The sequence below is a fragment of the Impatiens glandulifera genome, chromosome 4 (genome assembly GCF_907164915.1).
Source record: "Impatiens glandulifera chromosome 4, dImpGla2.1, whole genome shotgun sequence".
Classification (NCBI taxonomy): Eukaryota; Viridiplantae; Streptophyta; class Magnoliopsida; order Ericales; family Balsaminaceae; genus Impatiens; species Impatiens glandulifera.
The window spans coordinates 3051565-3072791 of record NC_061865.1 but is presented as its reverse complement, the minus strand read 5'-3'; the positions used below and the strand labels follow the sequence as shown (position 1 = coordinate 3072791).

Here is a 21227-nt window from a genome sequence, read left to right as displayed (position 1 = left end):
TATTTCGTTATACCCTATGTAAATCCATCATTATTCTAATCATCATTTGTCGTAGATAGGGACTAAGCAAGAAGAGCAAGAAGAGTTAGTTTGATGCTATATTTACTGGTGGTAGTGCATGTATCCACTATGAAAGTGCCACATGTACAAAGAGAAAAAAATTAACAAATAAGAGAAGTGATGCTTTACTTTGGTGTATAGATGTCACTTAATGAGTGAAATACAGGTAGTACTTCTACATGTAGTATTGAATTAACCAGCGAGAAGAGACGATAAAAGCCGTCTTCTTTCCGTGTTGCGCGATAGTTTCCGCGATAAAGACTCATGCAAAATGTTGAAGAAGTTATTACCAACCAAAAAACCCTTAAAAGAGGTATGAGTTATCAATCAATATTTCTCCTACACTTCGGCATCATTTCCAGCTGAAACTAATTCAAGATAGAGTGTTTCATTTAATTTTCTTTGAATATCCAAACTCAACTTTTTTATACAACTCTATAATTGACTATGAAACACGGTTTGAATGATAATTGATGCCACGTAAACAAATGGATTGAAAGTCAAACGGTCAATGTAATATTCAATTCAATGTTGTAGAAAATTTACAATTAAATCCAGGCCTTAAAATCTTTTACGACATCATATCTCTTGTTATTTTTTCCCCTTAGTATAGCTATATAATTTATTTTATTTGAAAATATAAAATTAAACTTCTCTATAATAGTTAAAAATGTTGTCAAATATTGTCTTAAGCCTTTTTTTAGAGGGCTTTCGGATAGTTTGGTACCGGCTCTCGGTAATCTACGAAAGAATCTCTTGTCGGGCTTGACAGCACCAAGTTGACTTGCCGCTCGATCCAATCTTGCGATTTCCGATGATGAAACCAAGAAGGTCTAGACTGATTCGACTGCTCTCACTGGCTCAGCTGCTCGATAGAATAGGAAACTGTTCCAATCACTTCCACTTATGCGGGACATTCACTCTCAAAAGAATGATCGTCACTCTAACTCGTGTCAAATGCCTCTCTTGAAAAAAAAAAATATATATATATATATATATATATATATATATATATATATATATATATTGTCAAATTGATCTATATCATAAAAAAAAAAATAATGTAGGATAATAGCATGACCCTTAGATACATAATTTTATTTAAGACGTTATAAGTGAGTATTAAATTCGTGAAATTTGATTTCTTAAAAATTACTCTGGTCACTTGAGCTATCTTACTGGATTAAATTTAAAATGGCCAATGTATAAGTGAGCTATCTTACTGGATTAAATTTAAAATGGTCAATGTATGTATTAAAATTAGTTTAAGCAAAATGACAATAAGAAAATAAGGGAAAAAAATACAAACTTACACAATAGATTATCAAGTTAGGAAGTTATTGAAAAAAACGAATAACTCTTTCAATATTACTCTGTTTTTCTAAAATAAATATAAAAAAAAATTCATCAAAATAATAACATTATGAAATGATACGAATCACACGACTACAATCATTTAAGGTTCGACGATTTCTTTTCAAACTAAATATTTCACTAGAAAACAATCGAGATGGTAACCCAAATATATATTATTCTCGTATCAGTTATCTCTATTCAAACTTCAACTACCTAAAATTGTTTGGAAGATTCAATCCGTCAATGTATTGAAATGTCACTAATTCACGTTGAAGAAAATGAAGCATGCAAACCTATGCTTTTTATCAGATTAAATTCAGAAATTGCTGAATCATAACGAACATTTGGATTTAGAAGATGACTTTTCCCTTCTCATCTCTGTCCACGGCATAAAACAGAGGAATCTTTCTCTCACTAGAACAGAGGAATCTTGCAGCGCATAATAGCGCCGCTAATATGTTTCGACGCTTACATTAATATTTAGCAACGCATGATTTTCTATTTATGACTTTTTTAAGAAGCTGGGTTTAATACAATGTTTTAATACTTATTTTTAAATACTGTTAATATTTAAAGTATATATTATAATTGAAGATGTTTTTATTAATTTCAATCATTAACAAACAAGATAAAGTTTATGTATACTAATTATAACAATTAAATTTTATATAATTAAACTTGTTTATATAATTTATGCATTTCACTATAATTGAAATTCTCTAATATATCTTGATTTGCTCATAACTACAAAGTATTGAATTTGAAAACCATTTTCAAAAATTATAATTGAAATTATTTTTCACTGAAGTGTTCTCCAATCGTTGGTAAGTTTTCAGATTCACTGTAATTCGATTTGTGATTTGAAATTGAATTTTTTCAAGTTTGATCGGGTTGATCATATTTAGGGTTTAATTATGTAGTTTTTTATTTGAAATCATTCCATAGATGATTTATAAGCTTTCTACCGAAAAAGATTTGACCAATTCAACATAAATCGAAAAAACTCAAATTTGATTTGAAAATCTAGAAAATTTGAATTGTATGTTCTTCAGCTTTTTAGGCTTAAATTTTGATTCAAATAGTTGCTAAACATGTTAGGATGATTTCCAAATTATAATATCAACATACCGATCATGTTTGATCCAACTGAAATAAAAAAAAAAAGATTTGAATTTCAGTTTTAAAAATGGTTAGAGAGCTTGATTGATGTTCTTGTTTTGGTTGTGTTCGACTATAATCATTTTTTCAAAGCTGGAACAAGAATTAGACTATGAGATGCCTAATTCAAAAGATCCAAATTTTGCCCTAAAAACGAATTTGAGAAATTCTTTGTAGAGACCGATTGATCGTGAATAGGGAGAGATGTTATGATCCCTACATTCATATAACAGATCACGATTTCATAGTCTGAATAAAAAGATACAAATTTGCAATTCTTCATACCAAATGAAGAACAATCGGTCCTACAGGACTAGGATCGAGAAATAGGACTAAGAATCCTCAATCCTAACCGAGAATCCTTGGTCCTAACTAAGACCGATGACCGAGAAAATTGACCTAGAACCGAGACCAAGGAATGATATTCTTGAGTTAGGACTGAGACTAGAGACCGATGTTCTTGAGCAAGGATCGAGGAGTCTGACATAGGTTTTTAGCCTAGGACCGAGACTCCCAGGTCCCACGACTGAGAAAACTAGACATGGGACCGATCCTCCTAGACCAAGGACCGAACAAACTAAGTTCAGGACCGAGCCTCCTGAACCTAGGAGTCCGGTCACTTGACCATGTATTTTGAGCCCTAATCTAGACCACCACAATCTGGACTAAGCCCGTCCGAGCCCATATCGATCATAACTGAACCCAAGCCCTAGGACCCCGGTCCTAAGGCCTGTTTGGTTCCAATTTTCAAAATCTAAAATTATTTTTTTAATTTTGGAACCAATATTCAATTTCAAAAAATCTCGAAAAATCAGAAAATAAAATTTAAATATTATTGGGATATTTCTCAAAGAAATAGTATGGCCAATGCCTTGTTTGAAATTTATCTTTAAATTCTAACACTTTTCTGATATTTTTCAGAATTTTACCCAGTGTTATATCAACACAATCGCAAATACCCTTTTAAATAATTTTGTAAAATTATTTATATAATTTAAGTATATCCTTACATAGATACTAATTAAAAAAAATTATATGGTTATGAATATATATATGGTTAAGAATGGTCATCTGAATGTTAAAAATTCAAAATATGTTGAGCCAAAATAGTAATTAATTAGTTCACATGAGGAGTTTATCCTCTATTTGAAAAATAAAAATTAATAAATTGAAATGCCTTTCATTCTAGTAAAAATATTAGACTTTTAACATTTTGAACGAATTACAATTTCTTTTATAACTAATTAGATTAGTTAAGGTGTAACATAATTGTAGATTTTTGCTAGTTTCTTTTATTTAAAAAAAAATATATATATAATTCATCACGTTGGTTCTTTAAATTTTCAAATAGCCTCCGTACCTTAGGTGGGAAATCAACAAAGCCCCTAATTTTGGAAAATATGTACATGACGTGCCCAATTTTGATAATAGGATATTTGAATGTAACGAGTTATTTAGAATTTAACAAGTATTTGAGTCAAGAGAATATCTTTTAATTCTCCTTAACTAAAAATAATAATTATTTAAGTCAATTAATTTTTTAATAATTTAATATATATATATATATATAATTTATTTGATGAAGTACATATTACTTTATAATCAATTATTTAATTATTTCTAATAAGTTTTTAAAATACTAAATTTGTCTAGAGAAAGAATGAACAAGTTAGGGTGACTATTTTAAATTTGTATTCCCTTTTACGATAATATATAAATTAGTACATCATGATGTGGAAAGGACTTGAAGGAGTAGTAGTCTATTTATTTTCCTTTCAAAAATTATATTTGCCAATTAAATATTTGTACTTTTAGTCATTTTTGTTGGTTTGAATCTTATTTTTTTAGTTAATATATTTACCCTATTTAAAAATAAAAATTAACTCTTATTATGACCTGTAAGGCCTTGTTCTCTTTGAGTTTTTTAAAAAACTCATCCCAAATTAATTTTTCAATCAATCACTTTTCAACAATCACATCACTCATTTCATTAACTAAAATACTAAAATACCCTCTATTTTAAATTATTATTTTTTATTTTATTCATATATATCAATACCTTTTAAGTCTTTTTACCAAAAATAATCATAACATCCTTAAAACCATCACCAATCATTACAGGGTTTTTTTTAAAAACTCCAATCCGAACAAAGCCTAAGTTTCATATATATATATATATATATAATCAAACAACCAAATAAAGTATGCTCAATTGAGACTCAAATTCTCTACTTAGACTTAAATATTGTGTTTCATTTGAAAATCAAACTGAAATATTAGTAAACATTTTAATTAAAGTTACTTACCATTAATCTATTTGAAGTATAGAAAAGTAAAAATTTATGTCAAGAACTTATTTAATAAATAAATTAAATAATAAAAGTCAATAACATATACATGAGCTTTGTTTTTGTCCTTTTATTGGTGGCATATGTTAATGTAATGATAGTGATTATCTAATTAATCTTATGTTTACTTTAGTCATTCAATAATTGTTCTTTTAATAACTTAAATTAAATTTATAATAATATATTTTCAAAATACAAAATTTGTCTAGAGAAATATTGAACAAGTTAGGTGACTATTTTAAATTTTCATTCCTTTTTAATATAATATATTGTACATCATGATGTAGAAAGGACTGAAAATAAAAGTCTATATATTTCCCTTTAAAAAATTATATTTGCCAATTAAATATTTGTACTTTTAGTCACTTTCTTTCTTTTGTATTTGTACGATCTAAAACAAAATAATAATTTTATTCTTATCTATTTATCGACTCATTTCCGCCAATCAAATAACATACTTCAAATAACATACTTCAGTCAACTAACAAACTTGTTTTTCCGACAAACAACAATATTATTCTCACTCACCCACCAACTAACTTCCGTCAACCAACTAACATATTCATTAATACTTCTTCATAATTATTACAAATTTACATCGGATGAGATTCGAACTCTCGCTCTTTATTATGTAGAATGAACACTTAATCATTTCACCACTTAATATTGATTTATTTTATAAGTTTATGTATAAATATATAATTTATATGACTAACAATTATATAAATATATATAGAATGTTATATATATATATAATAAATTATATAAACGAATTTAAAATATTATTAGTTTAATTATTTAAAAGGTTGAAGTTATATTATTAGAAATATTATACGTTCATCATTTTTAAGTTATATTTTAAAATATAAAGTGGTATTAGCCTAGTTGGTTAAATTGTTAAATTTATATATTGAGGTTACAAGTTTAAAACTTGTGTATATCACATTTTTTATTTAATTTTTCAAACTTATAGGTGGAAGGATTAACTCACGACCCGACTCAACAATCCAGACACTTTAAAAATTATAGATGATGTAATTAAATTTCTTATTTGGTTAAAAATATACATGAATACAGTCAAACAATTAAATAAAAATAGTATTTAAGACTCAAATTCTCTTAAGGTAACCCTGAAATTAACAATGAAATTGGATTTGGACGGTCTAATTCTAATTTTAAGTTTAGTCAATTTTTTAATATTAAAAATTAGAATTAGAATTTTAACCGAATTCAATATAGCGTAATTTTATCATTCTCAATTTAAATTTTTTTAAAACAAAATAACTTAGTAGTAGTTCGATACCTTTCATTCATAATGTTTTCATTCATAATGTTATTACTACACCACTTTCATATTCGTTTCGAAAAGTCGGTAAAGTTATGAGTTTTCTTTTTTAAGATTCTGTGTTATTTGGGTAATTTATTTGTGAAAGGATCGGTTGCGTGACAGAGGACATCACATTACCATTTAGTATATAATTTCAGATTGATGCAAGTATCTGGATTAACTAATTAAAATGACTTCTCATTTACTTCTTTCCAAGGTTTTGAAAACCGTTCCGGTCACGACCCGAATTTTTTTAGCAAACTTCGGTCCGACCGGTCCAACCGGTTAAACCACTGATTGGACCGAATTTTAATTATCTTTAAAAAATAAATAAATTTAAATATATTAATACGTAAATTGTATATATAATCATTTATATATCTAAAAATAATCAAATATATACTAATTAAACTAAATATTTTAGAAATTAAATTAATATCTCTATAAATACATAATTTCATGTAATCAAAACAAAACAACTTAGGAATAATGATGGGAGGTGGTTGATATGTCATAAATGGGACATTGAAATAACCGTCATTGACAGGTTCATTTTCACGTTTCATCCACCGAACGCTTTCTCTCTCTACCCTCGCCGCCGAAGATCTGATTTAGAGGAAGAACTATCAGGTCGCCGAATTAGAGGAAGAACTATGTCAGGTCGTCGAATTAGAGAACTATCCAACATATTGAAACTAGAATAATGACCTTACGAACCGGAAATTTCCGGCTCAGATTTTCGGTCGAACCGAACGGTCGAACCGGATTTTGACCGGTTCGAAAGGTAACTGTATTTAAGGTAAAAACCGGACCGCTCATTCAACCGTATCGCGGTCGGACCGGTTAGACCACCGTTCGAACCGCGTATTTTAAAACCTTGCTTCTTTCTCTCCTCCTCCTTATGGTCGAGCTCCATACTAATGTCGCCCGACCTGCTCTATATCCAAACGCGTCCATAATGTATTGCTCACAGAATGAAACAATTAGCAGCGAATACATATCTAACATCGAAATACTTTTCAACTCTATGTTAATGAACGGCAATTTCGTCACCGGTTTCTCCAATTCGAGTTCCGGCACCGGTGAAGCTGTCTACGGTCTCTTCCTCTGCCGCGGTGACGTGAGTTCGTCAACCTGTAGTAAATGCTTGTTCCTTGCGACACTCACTATTTGTCGCAAATCGAAGAAGGCTGCAACCTGGTTCAACGACTGTATGTTGAGATACTCTAACGAATCCACATTCACAAAGCTGGATCAATCGGTAAATCCACATGTTGATGGTTGGATTGAAGTAACGAATTCAACTCGGTTTATGGAGGTGCGTGAAGATGTGGTGAATCGAGCTGCGAACAGCGGACCGTTGAAGAAATCCGCTGTGGGAGAGGTTAATTTTACGACGACTAAGGTTACCGTTCACGGACAATGCACGCCAGACATTTCCGCGGCTGACTGTTAAACTTGCCTTCGAACAGCCAATGTCAGTCTCAAAGAAGGGGTTATCGGAACATTTTACCCAAGCTGTGTTCTGTCGTTTGATTCCGAAGATATTCAATTGACAGGTTTGTTTTAAATTAAACATGTTATTATATATTACTATATATCTTGATATATAACACTGGAGTTTAATTATATACTTTATATTAGAATTTCCTACAAGAGGTGGTGTGAAGAATTCAACAAAAAGATTTGTACCGGCTATAATTGTTAGAATTCTTTGCTGGTTACATCTAGTTATAACTTTATTATGTACTTAAAAAAGAATAATGAATGGTGTTAATTTTTCTGTTATTTGTTAAGTATTAAGATAATTTAAATAATTAGTTTATTTTTTAATAAGATTTATATTTTAATTTTATAAATTTCATTTAGAGTAATTATTTAAATATTTATTAAATAAATGCGCTAAATTAATAATAATTTAGAATCTAATATAACAAACACAAAAATATGAAGAACATAATACAAAAACGAACCCGTTGACCCACAAAAATATCAATTTACCGACAAAATTTACATCTTAATGGACATCATTACTCTTTATTTTTCTTCATCAATGTGAAGCATACACCAAAAATCAGCGGCTTGTTTTTTTCTCTATAAACAAACTTAGGGCACTAAAACACTATTACCCCCTTCATCTCTAAATGGATTTTCATCTAGTTAAAATGTGGTTTGACACAAATTAGATTTTTTTTTTCAAAGTTGGGAGCCCAACAAAAAATCCAAACACATTGAAGAAGAAAGTAACTAAATATGAAGAGACAATAAAAATCTATTTACCTTCTTCCCCTGTATGCGACAATTCCCGCACAACAATGACAACCACAAAATTTTAAAGAAGTTATAGATGAAGAAGCTATGTGCCCCTAATGTGGTTTGATTTTCATAAAACTTAGTTCGATACAATTTAGAAATGTGTGTTCATGGCGACAATAATGAATGGTGTTAATTTTTCTCTTCGGTAAGGGAGACACACCTTGAATTGAATTTTTAAGTTTATTTATTTCTCATGCTAGTGGAGCAAAGATAAAGACTTGATTGGTCCAGGCGCTCCAAGATTGTGGGAGGAATAGCGCGAGGCCTCCTTTATATTCACGAGCTTAAAATTATACACGCGATATATATGAAAGCTATTAATGTCCTACTAGACTCATATATGAGTCCAAAAATATCTGATTTTGGCATGGCAAGACTATTTAGCATTGAACAAACACAAGCAAATACCAATAGAATTGTCGGGACATATTGAGTACTTTCTTATTCAAATTTGTCAATTCTTTTTTCTTTTCTTTATGCATGATAATTTTGATTGTATCATGAACATTGTTACATGTCTCGTGAGTATGTAACACATGGATATTTCTCAACAAAGTACTATGTATTCAGTTTCGGTGTTTTACTAATTGATATCGTAAGTGACCAAATAAATAGAAAGTTCTACCCACCCAAACCAGCGATGACCTACTAAGCCACGTGAGTTGAGTCGAGTTTCTACATTCTTTTAAGTTAATTTTCCATATCATGATTATGATCTTCCCTTTGACGGCCTCTTTCTTAGAATTTGTGGACTCGATGTTGGGAGTTTCGTATTCGATTATCATATTGTTACTCCTTTTCTTAACTTAAAATGGTTTGTTTTGTATAATTTCTTATGTAATAATTGAGATTGGTTGAGAATTCGCTTTCATTTGTCAAGCTCAATCTTGGTAAAGAAATCAATTACCGTTTCTTATGTAATAATTGAGATTGGTTGAGGATTCACTTTCATTTGTCAAGCTCAATCTTGGTAAAGAAGTCAATTACCGTCGCTAAAAGGTTATTGTTACTAAAACAATCTGCCAATTACATAAGAGGTGGACACTTGAACAAAATTAAGGAGAAAATTAAATATATTACAAACCAGTATGAGTTGACACTATGGTACTAAATTTGAATTGAAATTGTTCACAAACTATCTTGGATCTAGTTCGGTAATCGATACCTCGTTACCCAAAGAGGGCACAGAGCTACTCGTCAATGGCTCAAAAGTCGACATCTTTCCACGAGTAAACGTCGCAGGTTGCTGAGGCATCGACATTGTGACCGACTGACTGCTCAGCATTATAACCACCTTTGCCATCGAAGGCCTCTCAACCGCCACTTCCTGAACACACGACAATCCTATGTGCATGCAACGAATGATTTCGTCGGCCGAATACTTATTATCATCTATACTCGAATCCACGAAATCCAACGGTGTTCCGTCTTTCCAAAGCTTCCATGCCTACATATAAGAGATCCCATTAAAAAAATACAGAAAAATAACAAATTAGATGCATGCGTTTTGAATCGCTTACGTAGTTGAGGAGATCGTTGTAACCCGTCATGCTAAAACCGCTATTCTTCTTCCCACTTATTATCTCGAGAATCAATACGCCAAAACTAAACACGTCTGACTTCACCGAGAAGTACCCATACAATGCATACTCAGGAGACATATAACCGCTAATCATAAATAGCAGGAAACAACACTAGTCAATAGATTATTTGGAGTTTCTTTGAAATAATACAAGGTTTTTCAAATAAAAAGTGAATTTTTCGAATAATCAAAATTTTCCAGCAAACTTACTAAGTTCCAACAACTCTACGCGTCTTCTCTCCTGTTTGATCCGCATCAAATATCCTCGCCAAGCCAAAATCCGAGATCTTAGCATTCATCTTGGAGTCCAACAAGATATTACTAGCTTTGAGATCACGGTGTATGATCCTAAGTCGTGAATCTTCATGAAGGTAAAGAAGGCCTCTAGCTATTCCTACTACAATCTTATACCTACTCGACCAATCCAACTCTTGTCGTTGCTCAACATCTAGTGTTACATTAGATCAACAAACTCAATTCCACTATATCGCGAATTCAAATAAATAGTCTCTTAAGAAAGACATACCAAATAGGAAGTAGTCGAGACTCCCATTCGGAACAAATTCATACACGAGTATCTTCTCGGGCCCTTGCAAACAAAATCCAAGCAACCTCACCAAATTCCTATGTTGAAGCTTCGCCATTAAAACTACCTCGTTCTTGAACTCCTCTGCACCTTGTTGTGAGCTTGCAGATAATCTCTTCACAGCCACACCTTCACCATTAGGAAGTTTACCCTATCATAGTAAAGAAAACATCAATTCATCATTAAGGATTAGTTCATCAGATTGAAGATCACCTTGTAGACACAGCCGAAACCGCCTTCTCCTAGCTTAGTTTCGTTCGAGAAGTTATTGGTAGCTGTCTGAATAGTGCTCAATTCGAACTGTAAGGATTCTATTTTAATAATTTCAGTATCTACATGAAGAACAAGATTCGAATCAACCCAATTACAGATAGAAATGAATGGGAATTGAAATTTACAGATGTTTTCTTACCGATGGTATCTTCTTCCTCGACCAGGGGTGATTTCTTCACTCTCTTCCTCTTGTAATAAACTACAGATATGAATAGCAGCAAACCCACAACTCCGATCGGGATAATAATGGCGATAAGAATCCCAGTTGGATTTCCTTTCTTTTCTATTGATGAACAGAGCAACCACCATTTTCAGAATTCAGGGTTTTTTTACTACTTCAGTTAAATTCAGGAATTGTTCTTACCCGAAACGATTTGAGGCGGCGGCGGTGGCGGTGGTGGGAAAGCGGTGGAATTATAAAATAGGTACATCTCGTACCTTAAATTACAACTGGGTAACAGAACCCTAACGCCGCGGCTGCCGGAGCAGCAGATTGGGAGGCTGGAAATTGCGTCCTGGAGACATTTGGTGCAGCCGGAGACTGTAAGGTCCGGCGTACACTGAGCCATGACGTATATTGTCTGCAAGGCTGAGTAATTCAATTTCCCTAACGCGAACTTCTTTCCGTTCAGAGAATCGCCGCCGCTCGCCGCCCGCGTTTCGACGTCTCCCAACACCTCCGACAGAGCTAATGAGAGTCGTCTTGGATCCGTTACGTTCTGGGTATTGAAAAGAGTGGGGCGATATGTAAGATCGGCGAAAGAGAAGATGGGTAGATCCGAATAACGAAGCATACATTCTTCGTACCAAATTACGACCCGTTTTTCTTCAGGGCAATAGGATTGCACCACCTGTTTGGTGGCGGTGGAAACACAATCCTGACAAACGGACGAGGAAAGGTCGCCGCGGCAAAGGAAGAGGCCGTAGACGGTGTCGGAAGTTGATTTGCCGGCGGTGGCGTTGTAGAAGCCGCGATTTAGTGTTGCGTTTGAGGAAAGGAGGGAGAATATGGCGTTTAGGTTAGCTTTGAAGGTGCTGTTTGGGTTGTAAGTAGTTGTGTTAGGGCAGACATGGTAGGCGTAGGTTGGAGAAGCTTTAGATACAGAGCTCAACAAACAAGATACTAACAGAAGGAAGAAGAAGAAGACTGTACATCCAAACTTCACCATTTTTACACACTCTCTCTTTCTCGTACTATATTTTATTTATATTATTAAAAATTTGTTTGTTTTCAAATACAATTTGTATAGTTATATATAATGTATTAATAGCTCAATTATATTAGTCATATGTTTTATAAATAAAAAAATGGTCAAATGGTCAATTCTCACTAAGGTAAGAACAATAGTTAATTAAGTTTAAATGAGACTATAACTCTTCAAATAAAACCCTTATTATAAATTTATATTAGTGCAAAATGATATAAAGAGTGTTAGATTCATGATAAATAATTATAAAACAATTGAGAGAAAAACAATAAAAATCAGCTTAATACAAAAATGTTCATCAATTGAAAAAAAATAATTTAAAAATTATATAAATAAACAAAACATAACAAATTTTAATTAATGTTCATCAATGGAATGAAAGTCATCAAGAAGATAATCGAATTTCCCGACCGTCTCAATTGATTTACCTATTAAAACCTTCTCAATTTTCATAATAATAGAATTATAAATTAAATGAATCTGACAACAACGTGCATTAAATATCCTACGATTTTTCTAAGTCATGGTTTATCAAAAGATAAACGGGATAGAGACTCAAAACAATTAACGATAGACTCCAACATAACTCGCTAGAATTGAAAGCATTGTAAACAGATAATTCATTTACGTTTTTAGCTTTTATTCAGAATGTTACGACTTCAAAATCATTCTAGGCCTGTCTAGAATGATCTCTTAAACTCGTGGTTTTTTTTTCCCGTTTTTCAGGAACTGGAATTTACCGTTTTTTAAACTCACTAGAATTGAAAACATTGTAAACAGATAATTCATTTACGTTTTTAGATTTTATTCAGGATGTTACGACTTCAAAATCATTCTAGGCCTGTCTAGAATGATCTCTTAAACTCATGGTTTTTTTTCCCGATTTTGGGATTTTTAATGAAATTACGTTAAGTCGTTTTCCAGTCATGTTATATAATAGGCTTCAAATTGCAATCACTCAATCCAATCTATGATTGTAAAAGCAAGTGAGACACCGACTCCGTTTTTTTATGTCACATTCAGTAACGACTCACCATAATACACTATTTTTTTCATGAATCTATAATCTGTTAAAATTTCACTGACACTCCATCCAAATAGCGAAAATTTCGATATGAATTTAAAATTTCATATTTTCTCTCATATGAGGTCACAAGGGGCATTTTCCGTAATTAAAAAGTAATAATGACCAACCTAAAAATTATCAATATTTTGTACACTTAAATAAAGAAAGATTAATCTTTTTCTGCCTCACCTCGTTTTAACACTTTATCATGTGACTAAATAAATTAGAAGTAAATAAGATATTTTTTAAAAATACCGTGCAAGATTATTTGCTTACAATATAAACTCATTTTTTAAGTCTAAAATTTTTTATTTTCATATAATTCTGAGCTACTAAACTACTTTCTAAATTTCTATAAGGACTCATTGTAGGTGATTTAAAATAAATAATTAATTTGAAAATAATATTTTATGAACTTATTTCTAAAATAATTAAATTTTAAACTAATTTTAAATAAAATTAAAATATAAAAAATATATAATTAAAAGAACAGACTAAATGAAATATATATTTATTACTAATTTTATTTGTATTTGTATTGTATAAAAGAAACAAAAGGAAAAATAAAAAATATATAAAAAAAACGTTTGATTAAGCTCTAGGATTTGTATTTTGTATTTAGTTTAGGGCTAGTCTATGCTGCTTGCATGAGTTTGGTTCTAATAGGTATAGGAAAACTTTTTACAAGCTTAGAAATTGAATTGGGGTAAGAATTTACCGAATACGTTTTCATGCCAATATAGGGTTTTTTGGTTCAAGCTTTAAAAAAATGGGTGTCTAAAGGTTTAAGACAATCCCTTCCTCGGCCAAAACTCACATTCACTTTGCGTTCGAGTTGATTCCCGTGGTTCGCCTGAGCATCGAGCCAGCTTGCTAACCTTGTCCGCAACCAAGACATTAGCCAACGACCAATCAGTGTCCACACGCGTAACCTCCTTCCCAACTGGAGGCCCTTCTCCCGTGTTGACATGGTCTTTGGCCTGTTGACTGCAAGTCAGCCCACGCCTAAGCCCAGAGTCCGTGACCAGCGATCAAAACAGCTCGGGCCATTGGCCCTTAGGACTTGTTTGCATGCAACCTATATTTTAAATGTTTTTATTATTTTAAGGCTTTACTTGAAATTTTAAAAATCTCAATAAATATATATAAATACTTTAAAATAATTTTTAAAACAAAAACATAACAAAAGATTTTATTTAGGATCATTTTGGTTCCTTTTATTTCTTTTCACTTATTGTACATATTAATTGCATTTAAAAAATTTCAAAAATCAAAACATGTGATTTGTTTGAAAACTAACTTTTGTTGGTTTATTTTTCAGGTTAAAGTTTTGATCCAATCCTATCTACATGTATATTTTAAATTATAAATTTCAATATTTTTTAATAATTTCGGATTTGGATAAATTTTCAAAACTAAAAAATGTAAAACAATAATTTTAATTTTTTTTTCAAAAATTTGAAATAGAAGCAGTTAATCTCACAGACAACAGACACACAACAGACACGGAGGACAAAACGCGAAATTTGTTTCCCGTGTAAACAAGCTTGACCCATAAAACATATTCTAAAAAAATGATGTTTAATAAGCAAAATTTTCTTTCTAATTTTTTAGGAAAATTAGGTGTCAACTCTGCAAACCTAAAGCATAGCTTAAGTCAAATCTCTCCACCTATACAATTGAAAATAAAATTTCAAGTTACACTTATCAAAATTTCACTTTTAAATTTTTTACATTAATAAGGTGTCCTTTGAAGGAGGAAAATTAACCTAGAATAAATTGACAATAATGAAGCTAGGAACATTAATTAATATTGACCATTTATGGTTAAGAATTGTCATCTAATTGTTAAAACCTCAAAATATGTTAGACAAAGTAGTAATAATTTCACATGAGGAGTTTAATTATCATCTATTTAGAAAATAAAAATTAATAAATTGAGATGTCTTTTAAGTAAGGATGAGATTGAAATTGTTCTGGTAACCCAATCAAATTGTCTCATTTTTTGGAGATTTATCCCCGGTTTAACCAATAATTGACTAGGGATGGTATTTGTGTCTCTCGTCCTAAACCGTCCCGATTTCACCTCGATTATGTCTTGAATATTAAAAACACAATTAATTATATAAAATCACAATATATTTATTTATTAATTATATTTTATAAGAGTTTTAAGTTTATTTTTTTATAATAATATAAATTTTTAATATATTAAAATATATATTATATTAAAAAAATTCGTTTATATAATTTGATTATATAAAAAAATTATTTATTTTTGAGAATATGATATAAATTGTGTCTCGCGAGAATTCTCCGAAACTGAATGAGTCGGATATATTAATAAAAAAATTCTCGAAGTAAAAACGAGAAGGAGATAATAAATTCATTTCCTACCTCCATTGCCATCCCTAATATACTAGTCAAATAATTAGACTTTTAACATTTTGAATGAATTTTAATTTCTTTTCTAACTAATTAGATTAGTTAAGGTGGCGTAACATAATTGTAGATTTTTGCAAATTTCTTTTAATTAAAAAAATAATATATATAATTCATCACGTTTGTTCTTTAAATTGTCAAATAGCCTTCGAACTTAAGAGGAAAAATCAACAAAGCCCCTAATTTTGGAAATTATCATTTGTATATGACGTGCACAATTTTGAATTGAATATATAATATATATGGGATATTTGAACGTAAATAGTTATTTAGAATTTAATGGTTATTTGAGTCAATTAAATTTTTAATCATGTAATTGATGAAGTACATGTTATTTTATCATCAATTATTTCAAATAATTCTTATCAGGTCTAGAGAAATAATGAACAAGTTAAGTGACTATTTTAAATTTTCATTCCTTTTTAATATAATATATTGCACATCATGATATGTAGAAAGGACTGAAAATAAAACTCTATATATTTCCCTTTCAAAAATTATATTTGCCAATTAAATATTTGTACTTTTAGTCATTTTTGTTTCTTTGAATCTCATTTTTTTAGTTAATATATTTACTCTATTATATATAATTTAGATTAACTTTAATAAAAAAAAATTAATTCTTATGACCTGTAAGTTTGAGATATAATTGTTGGATGTCTTATTTGATTAAAAATCTATATGAAAACAATCAAACAAAAGTATGATCAATTGATACAATATTTTCAATTAAAATTTTCATCATTCAATGTTTAAAAAAAATGTGACTAACAAATGCCAAAGAAATGTTTAATTTTCTTATATATTTTATAAATATAACTCAATTAATATGTGATAGAGACTAGATAAACAAGTCAACTGATCTTTTACTTACTTAAATATTGTGTTTCATTGAAAATCAAACTGGAATATTAGTAAAGTAAACATTTTAATGAAAGTTACTTACCATTAAACTATTTGAGGGGTAGAAAAGTAAAAATTGATATATCAAAATTAAATCTTATTTAATAAATAAATTAAATAATAAAAGTCAACAACATATACATGAGTTTTGTTTTTGTCCTTTTATCGGTGGCATAATATCAATGCAAATGCAAAGTTTGTGTTTATGTTAATGTAATGATAGTGATTATTTAATTGATATCAATTAAAATATATTATACTTCATATCTAATTAATTATTTTGTATTTCATTAAATCAATGTTTACTTTATCCGTTCTATAATTGTTCTCTTAATAACTTACATTATTCTTAATAATAAATTTAACTTGTAAATTTTGATTTATCTAACTCAGTTAGGTTATATTACAAATAAACCAATCAAACCATGAAATTCGGTTCAGTCTGAACCGAATAATCGACTATTTATAAAATTGTCAAGCGGAACTCAAAGGTTGGTTCGGTTTAGTGACGATCTGGCGGTCAAATTGACACACCATACCTATCCTAATTAAAATTTAAAAAATACATAATTTAGTTAAATTTATAGCTGATACTTATTAGTTGATATAAGTTTTTCAAAACAAATTTAATGTTTAATAATATATTATTTAGCAATAATTCTTGACAAATGAATTAAAGTGATAAACTGAACCAAACTAATAAATCAAAATCGATCATTTAAAATTTTCTTCAACGATTTGATTATACATTTCGATATATCTTATACCCATAAGTAATACAATTATGTAAAGATATTTATATTGAAAAAATAAAATGATTGATAATGAATCACAAGTGCTACTTAATACATTAAAATTAACCATAATAATCAAATAATTAAAAAACAAAACAAAATGAAAGATAGAAATGAGATACAAACAGTAAATCAACTGAAATAAACAGGGCATTTCTTGATGTTAATATATCTAGGCAAAAGCAATCCATCAGGACCAACACCAACCTCGCAATTAACGTGTATCTTATGGCTGTGACTATTCCAAGAAGACACCTTGAAACGAATTGTCGACGACACACTAAGCCTGAAAATAACCGCTCCTTTGGCTCGATCAGCCTGAAACTGCATCCATCTCTGGTTGTTCATCAACAAAGTTGGCCCGCTCAGAACCCCATAGAGAATCGTCTCGTTCTTAGGCTCTTGAAGGAAAGGATGCAACAAAGTTGTTGATCCAATATCCTCATCTTGATAATACAACACTACCTGCATATACAAAGTGCGATTCTTTTCACTTATCCACGTTAAACTAAAAGCAAATTTATATATATATATATACCTGCATGGCGTCGTCGTAGTAATACCCGACGTTCAGATTAGGGTTACGGGCAGTAATGTTGAAGATTACTTGAGCGCCATCGAACCCGTTTGCTTGAGCCAAGGCTGGAATGGAAAACTCGCGAACGTGGAACTTGGGTCGGTGGGGGCGAAGGCTGAGCCAGAGAATGAATGTTAAGATGCTGATTATGATAAGAAGACCGATGATTACTGCACATATCAATTTGGAAACCCTTGTTGTAAGGGTGTCATGAACCCGATCTATGTAATATTTAGCGGAGTGGGTCCTATGAACTTGTCGGCGATCACCCACATTGTTTTTCTGTACTGGTAGCATGTTTCCACCCGAAAGGATATAACAGAGAGATAGATTGTGGAGATGATGAACAGAAACTGGCTTAATTAAAGGAGAGGAGTTCATAAAGGTGACATCTTTGTGGTTGCCCAGAAACCCTTTACTATTTGGGGAAGAAAAGAATAAAAAAGCTCATATTATAGTACTTAGATCACTAAAGAAAGATCCTTTTTGCGCATCACAAGCAAGATGCACACTACTTAGTATCGGAAAAAAATAAGCATTTTCAAATGAGGCTCATAAAATGTAACTACTCTTGGAGTAAACAAAAAGTCATTCCTTTCTTTTTGAAGATAAACTATGCAGGTTTGGATTGATTCTATTCCTATTCCTATTTTCCTTAATCATCAAATCCAGACCTAATATCCAGTGACTTAACCAAGGATGGACAAAGATACTAAACATATACACAGTATATTTCTCCATCAAATTAAAACAGTTATGTACCTCACAACAAAGATACACATCCAAGATACATCTTAAACGCGTATTTGGGGAAGAAATCTCTAATAGCGCTTTGAAATTCTTGGCATGGTACACTTGTTCTTACGATCATGGTAAAGTCTCAGAATAACTGCCGCAGTTTCTTCAATGGCCCTTCCAGTTACATCTATTGATGACAATGATAAATTAAGTCAGACTGAGATTCATAAATTTATTTTTGTTTTTGTATCTGGAAACTCACCAGTGACAGGCCAGAGAGGGTTTTGGGCGAAAATTCTGGAGGCATACTCCAGCTCTAGTCGGACATGGTCCATCTCAGAGTAGTTAGTCCTCACTTCATCACTAAATCCCAAGGTTTTGGCTCTGGCTCTTCTAATAGTCTGTAGGACAACAGGATTTATGGTTGTACCGAAAACCTTACGATAATCTACCTCGAAAATGGTCCTTGGAAGTGCCAATCCCATTACAATTGGCACATTCGCCACTTTGTATCCTTTATGTGCAAGATACGTTGATAATGGTGTTTTCCCAGTTCGCGAAACTCCAGCAAGTATAATGTCTGCTTTGTGAAGATTCTCCGGTAAGGCTCCATCGTCTTGCTTTATGGTGAACTCGATTGCCTCGATTCGACGAAAGTAATCTTCGTCGAGGTAAACTTTCCTAGCACCACGCGGAAGGCCGGAAGGTGTTACACCAAGATGAGACGAAATCGCCTCTGTTATTGGACCTAATACGTCAGTTGAAGGCACACCCCATAATTCACATACTTGTTTGACAGATTCAGCCATGTCTGGATCAGCTAGAGTGTAGACTAGAATTGCTCCTTCTTTGGCAGCTTGCTTTATGATCTCCATAACTTGTTCTAAATCATCAATCTACCAAGTAATGATCATTGCAGAAAACAAAAGTGGTGGAGAGCTAAAGACATCAGATTAGTCAAGTAAAAAGAAATTGAATACTTTCCCAAGTCAAACTAGTACATTTTTAAGCTAGGCATTTCGTCGAACAGTATTGACGCAACAAAATTGTGATTCTTAATTTCTTACCCCAGAGAAAAGGTGAGTACTGACTGAGCACCGCCTATTAATCAAGCAATGATCGAACTGTCCTAAAGCCGCTTGAACCGAATGCTCCGCCGTCCATCCCGTTCCGTCGGAGACCATGTATATCGATTTCCCTGACGCGTCTTCATCTTCGGGCGCGCTTCGCTCTGAGGGTTGCACCAGTGTGGTGAGATCCGCGACGGCAGAGATCCGGATGTTCGAGCGGGCTAACTTCCGGCCGGATCGTAAGGCCCGAGCTCTGGACCAGTGGTTGAGACGAGGGCTAGCCTTAGATGACCGGAGATGTGATTCAGCCTCCGCGTCGGAGTTGGGTTGTTCATTAGATTGAGTAGATTTGCGAGGCGAGTTGTTGATCCGTTCGGAAGTCGCCGCCGGCCGCCGTACCGGAGAGAAACCGGTAATGGACCAGTTAGAAGATGAAATCATGATTCTTTTAATTCATTGGGATTATTGGTCAAGACTTTTATGAATAATCTTCTTTTATTCTTAGCCATTTATTCAATTATCCAAATTCATTTTTAGTGTGAAATTGATTTTTTTAATCATTTTATTTAATTAATTAATTTTAATGTAAAAACTAATTTTACCCTCAATATGAATGACCTTGCTCTCTTATAAACTAATATTGAATCAATTATTTTTTAAATAACTTTTTTAACATCTAGCTATTTTTTTTTATATTTGAATCGTTTTTAATAAATAAGGAACTTTAAATTGTATTAAATAGAATTCGAATTATTAAATTTTTAACCATTTGAGCTTTTTCCAAATTGATAAAAATATTTTTTAAAATTTGAGTATTATTTTTTTGGAGTTACACCTTCTAATTTTTTAAAATTGGTTTGGGTAATTAAAAAATGTGTAATCTAAAAAAATATTTGAAAATATTTAAGAAGAGATAGATTTTTTTTATTTTTTTTTCAAAAAAAATTAAATGGACATAACTTTTTATACAAATTTGGACATATTTTTATTTTAAATTGAGTATTTTTTTTTAGATATACACGTTTAAAATTGTCTAATACGATTTGACAGTTTTAAAAAATATGTAATGTGTGAAAATAATTAAAAAAAATAAAATAGATAATTGTTATTTTATTCTTACAATTGTTGTAATTTATTTTTGAAAATATCCATGTAATGTGAGTAAATGTGGTAAATTAATTTAGAAAAATAAATACTAGGTTCATGCGGTTAAGTTTTTTCAACTTTAAATTACTAAAATTTTGATAATTTGAGTTAATGTTATACAATTCAAAATTTGAATCCATCTTATAAAAAATATTCAAATTTAAACCTAAATAGCAATTTAATCAATTTTTAACATCTAAGTTATCCTACAGCTAATTTAAATAAGATTATTATTTAAAAAATAGTGAAAATTTTATATTATTTTATTGTAACAAAA

General features: G+C 31.1%; 3 protein-coding genes and 1 pseudogene across 4 annotated transcripts; 1 reads left to right on the top strand and 3 right to left on the bottom strand.

Annotated features, from left to right (window-relative positions):
• The first annotated feature begins 7207 nt into the window (after window positions 1-7207).
• LOC124933841 (cysteine-rich repeat secretory protein 1-like) lies at window positions 7208-7705 on the top strand. The gene has a single exon (XM_047474282.1). It carries the CDS (start codon window positions 7208-7210, stop codon window positions 7703-7705), a length of 498 nt encoding a protein of 165 aa, XP_047330238.1.
• A 1827-nt stretch (window positions 7706-9532) lies between these two features.
• On the bottom strand, window positions 9533-12183 carry LOC124936030 (annotated as a pseudogene).
• Window positions 12184-17467: 5284 nt separating this feature from the next.
• LOC124935799 (NDR1/HIN1-like protein 26) lies at window positions 17468-18561 on the bottom strand. The gene is made up of 2 exons (XM_047476226.1): window positions 17958-18561; window positions 17468-17884 (listed from the first exon to the last, which is right to left on the bottom strand). The coding sequence occupies exons 1-2, from the start codon at window positions 18375-18377 to the stop codon at window positions 17552-17554; spliced, it is 753 nt and encodes a 250-aa protein (XP_047332182.1). The 5' UTR covers window positions 18378-18561; the 3' UTR covers window positions 17468-17551.
• Window positions 17977-20280, bottom strand: LOC124935798 (pyruvate, phosphate dikinase regulatory protein, chloroplastic-like). Of its 2 annotated transcripts, XR_007099076.1 has the most exons (4): window positions 19802-20280; window positions 18997-19630; window positions 18759-18921; window positions 17977-18111 (listed from the first exon to the last, which is right to left on the bottom strand). XR_007099076.1 is itself a non-coding variant. In XM_047476225.1 (3 exons), exons 1-3 carry the CDS (start codon window positions 20243-20245, stop codon window positions 18818-18820), a joined length of 1182 nt encoding a protein of 393 aa, XP_047332181.1. In that variant the 5' UTR covers window positions 20246-20280; the 3' UTR covers window positions 18710-18817. The 2 variants fall into 2 exon arrangements, 1 of the variants encoding a protein (XP_047332181.1); XM_047476225.1 differs by lacking the exon at window positions 17977-18111 and having other exon boundaries at window positions 18710-18921.
• Window positions 20281-21227: the final 947 nt, after the last annotated feature.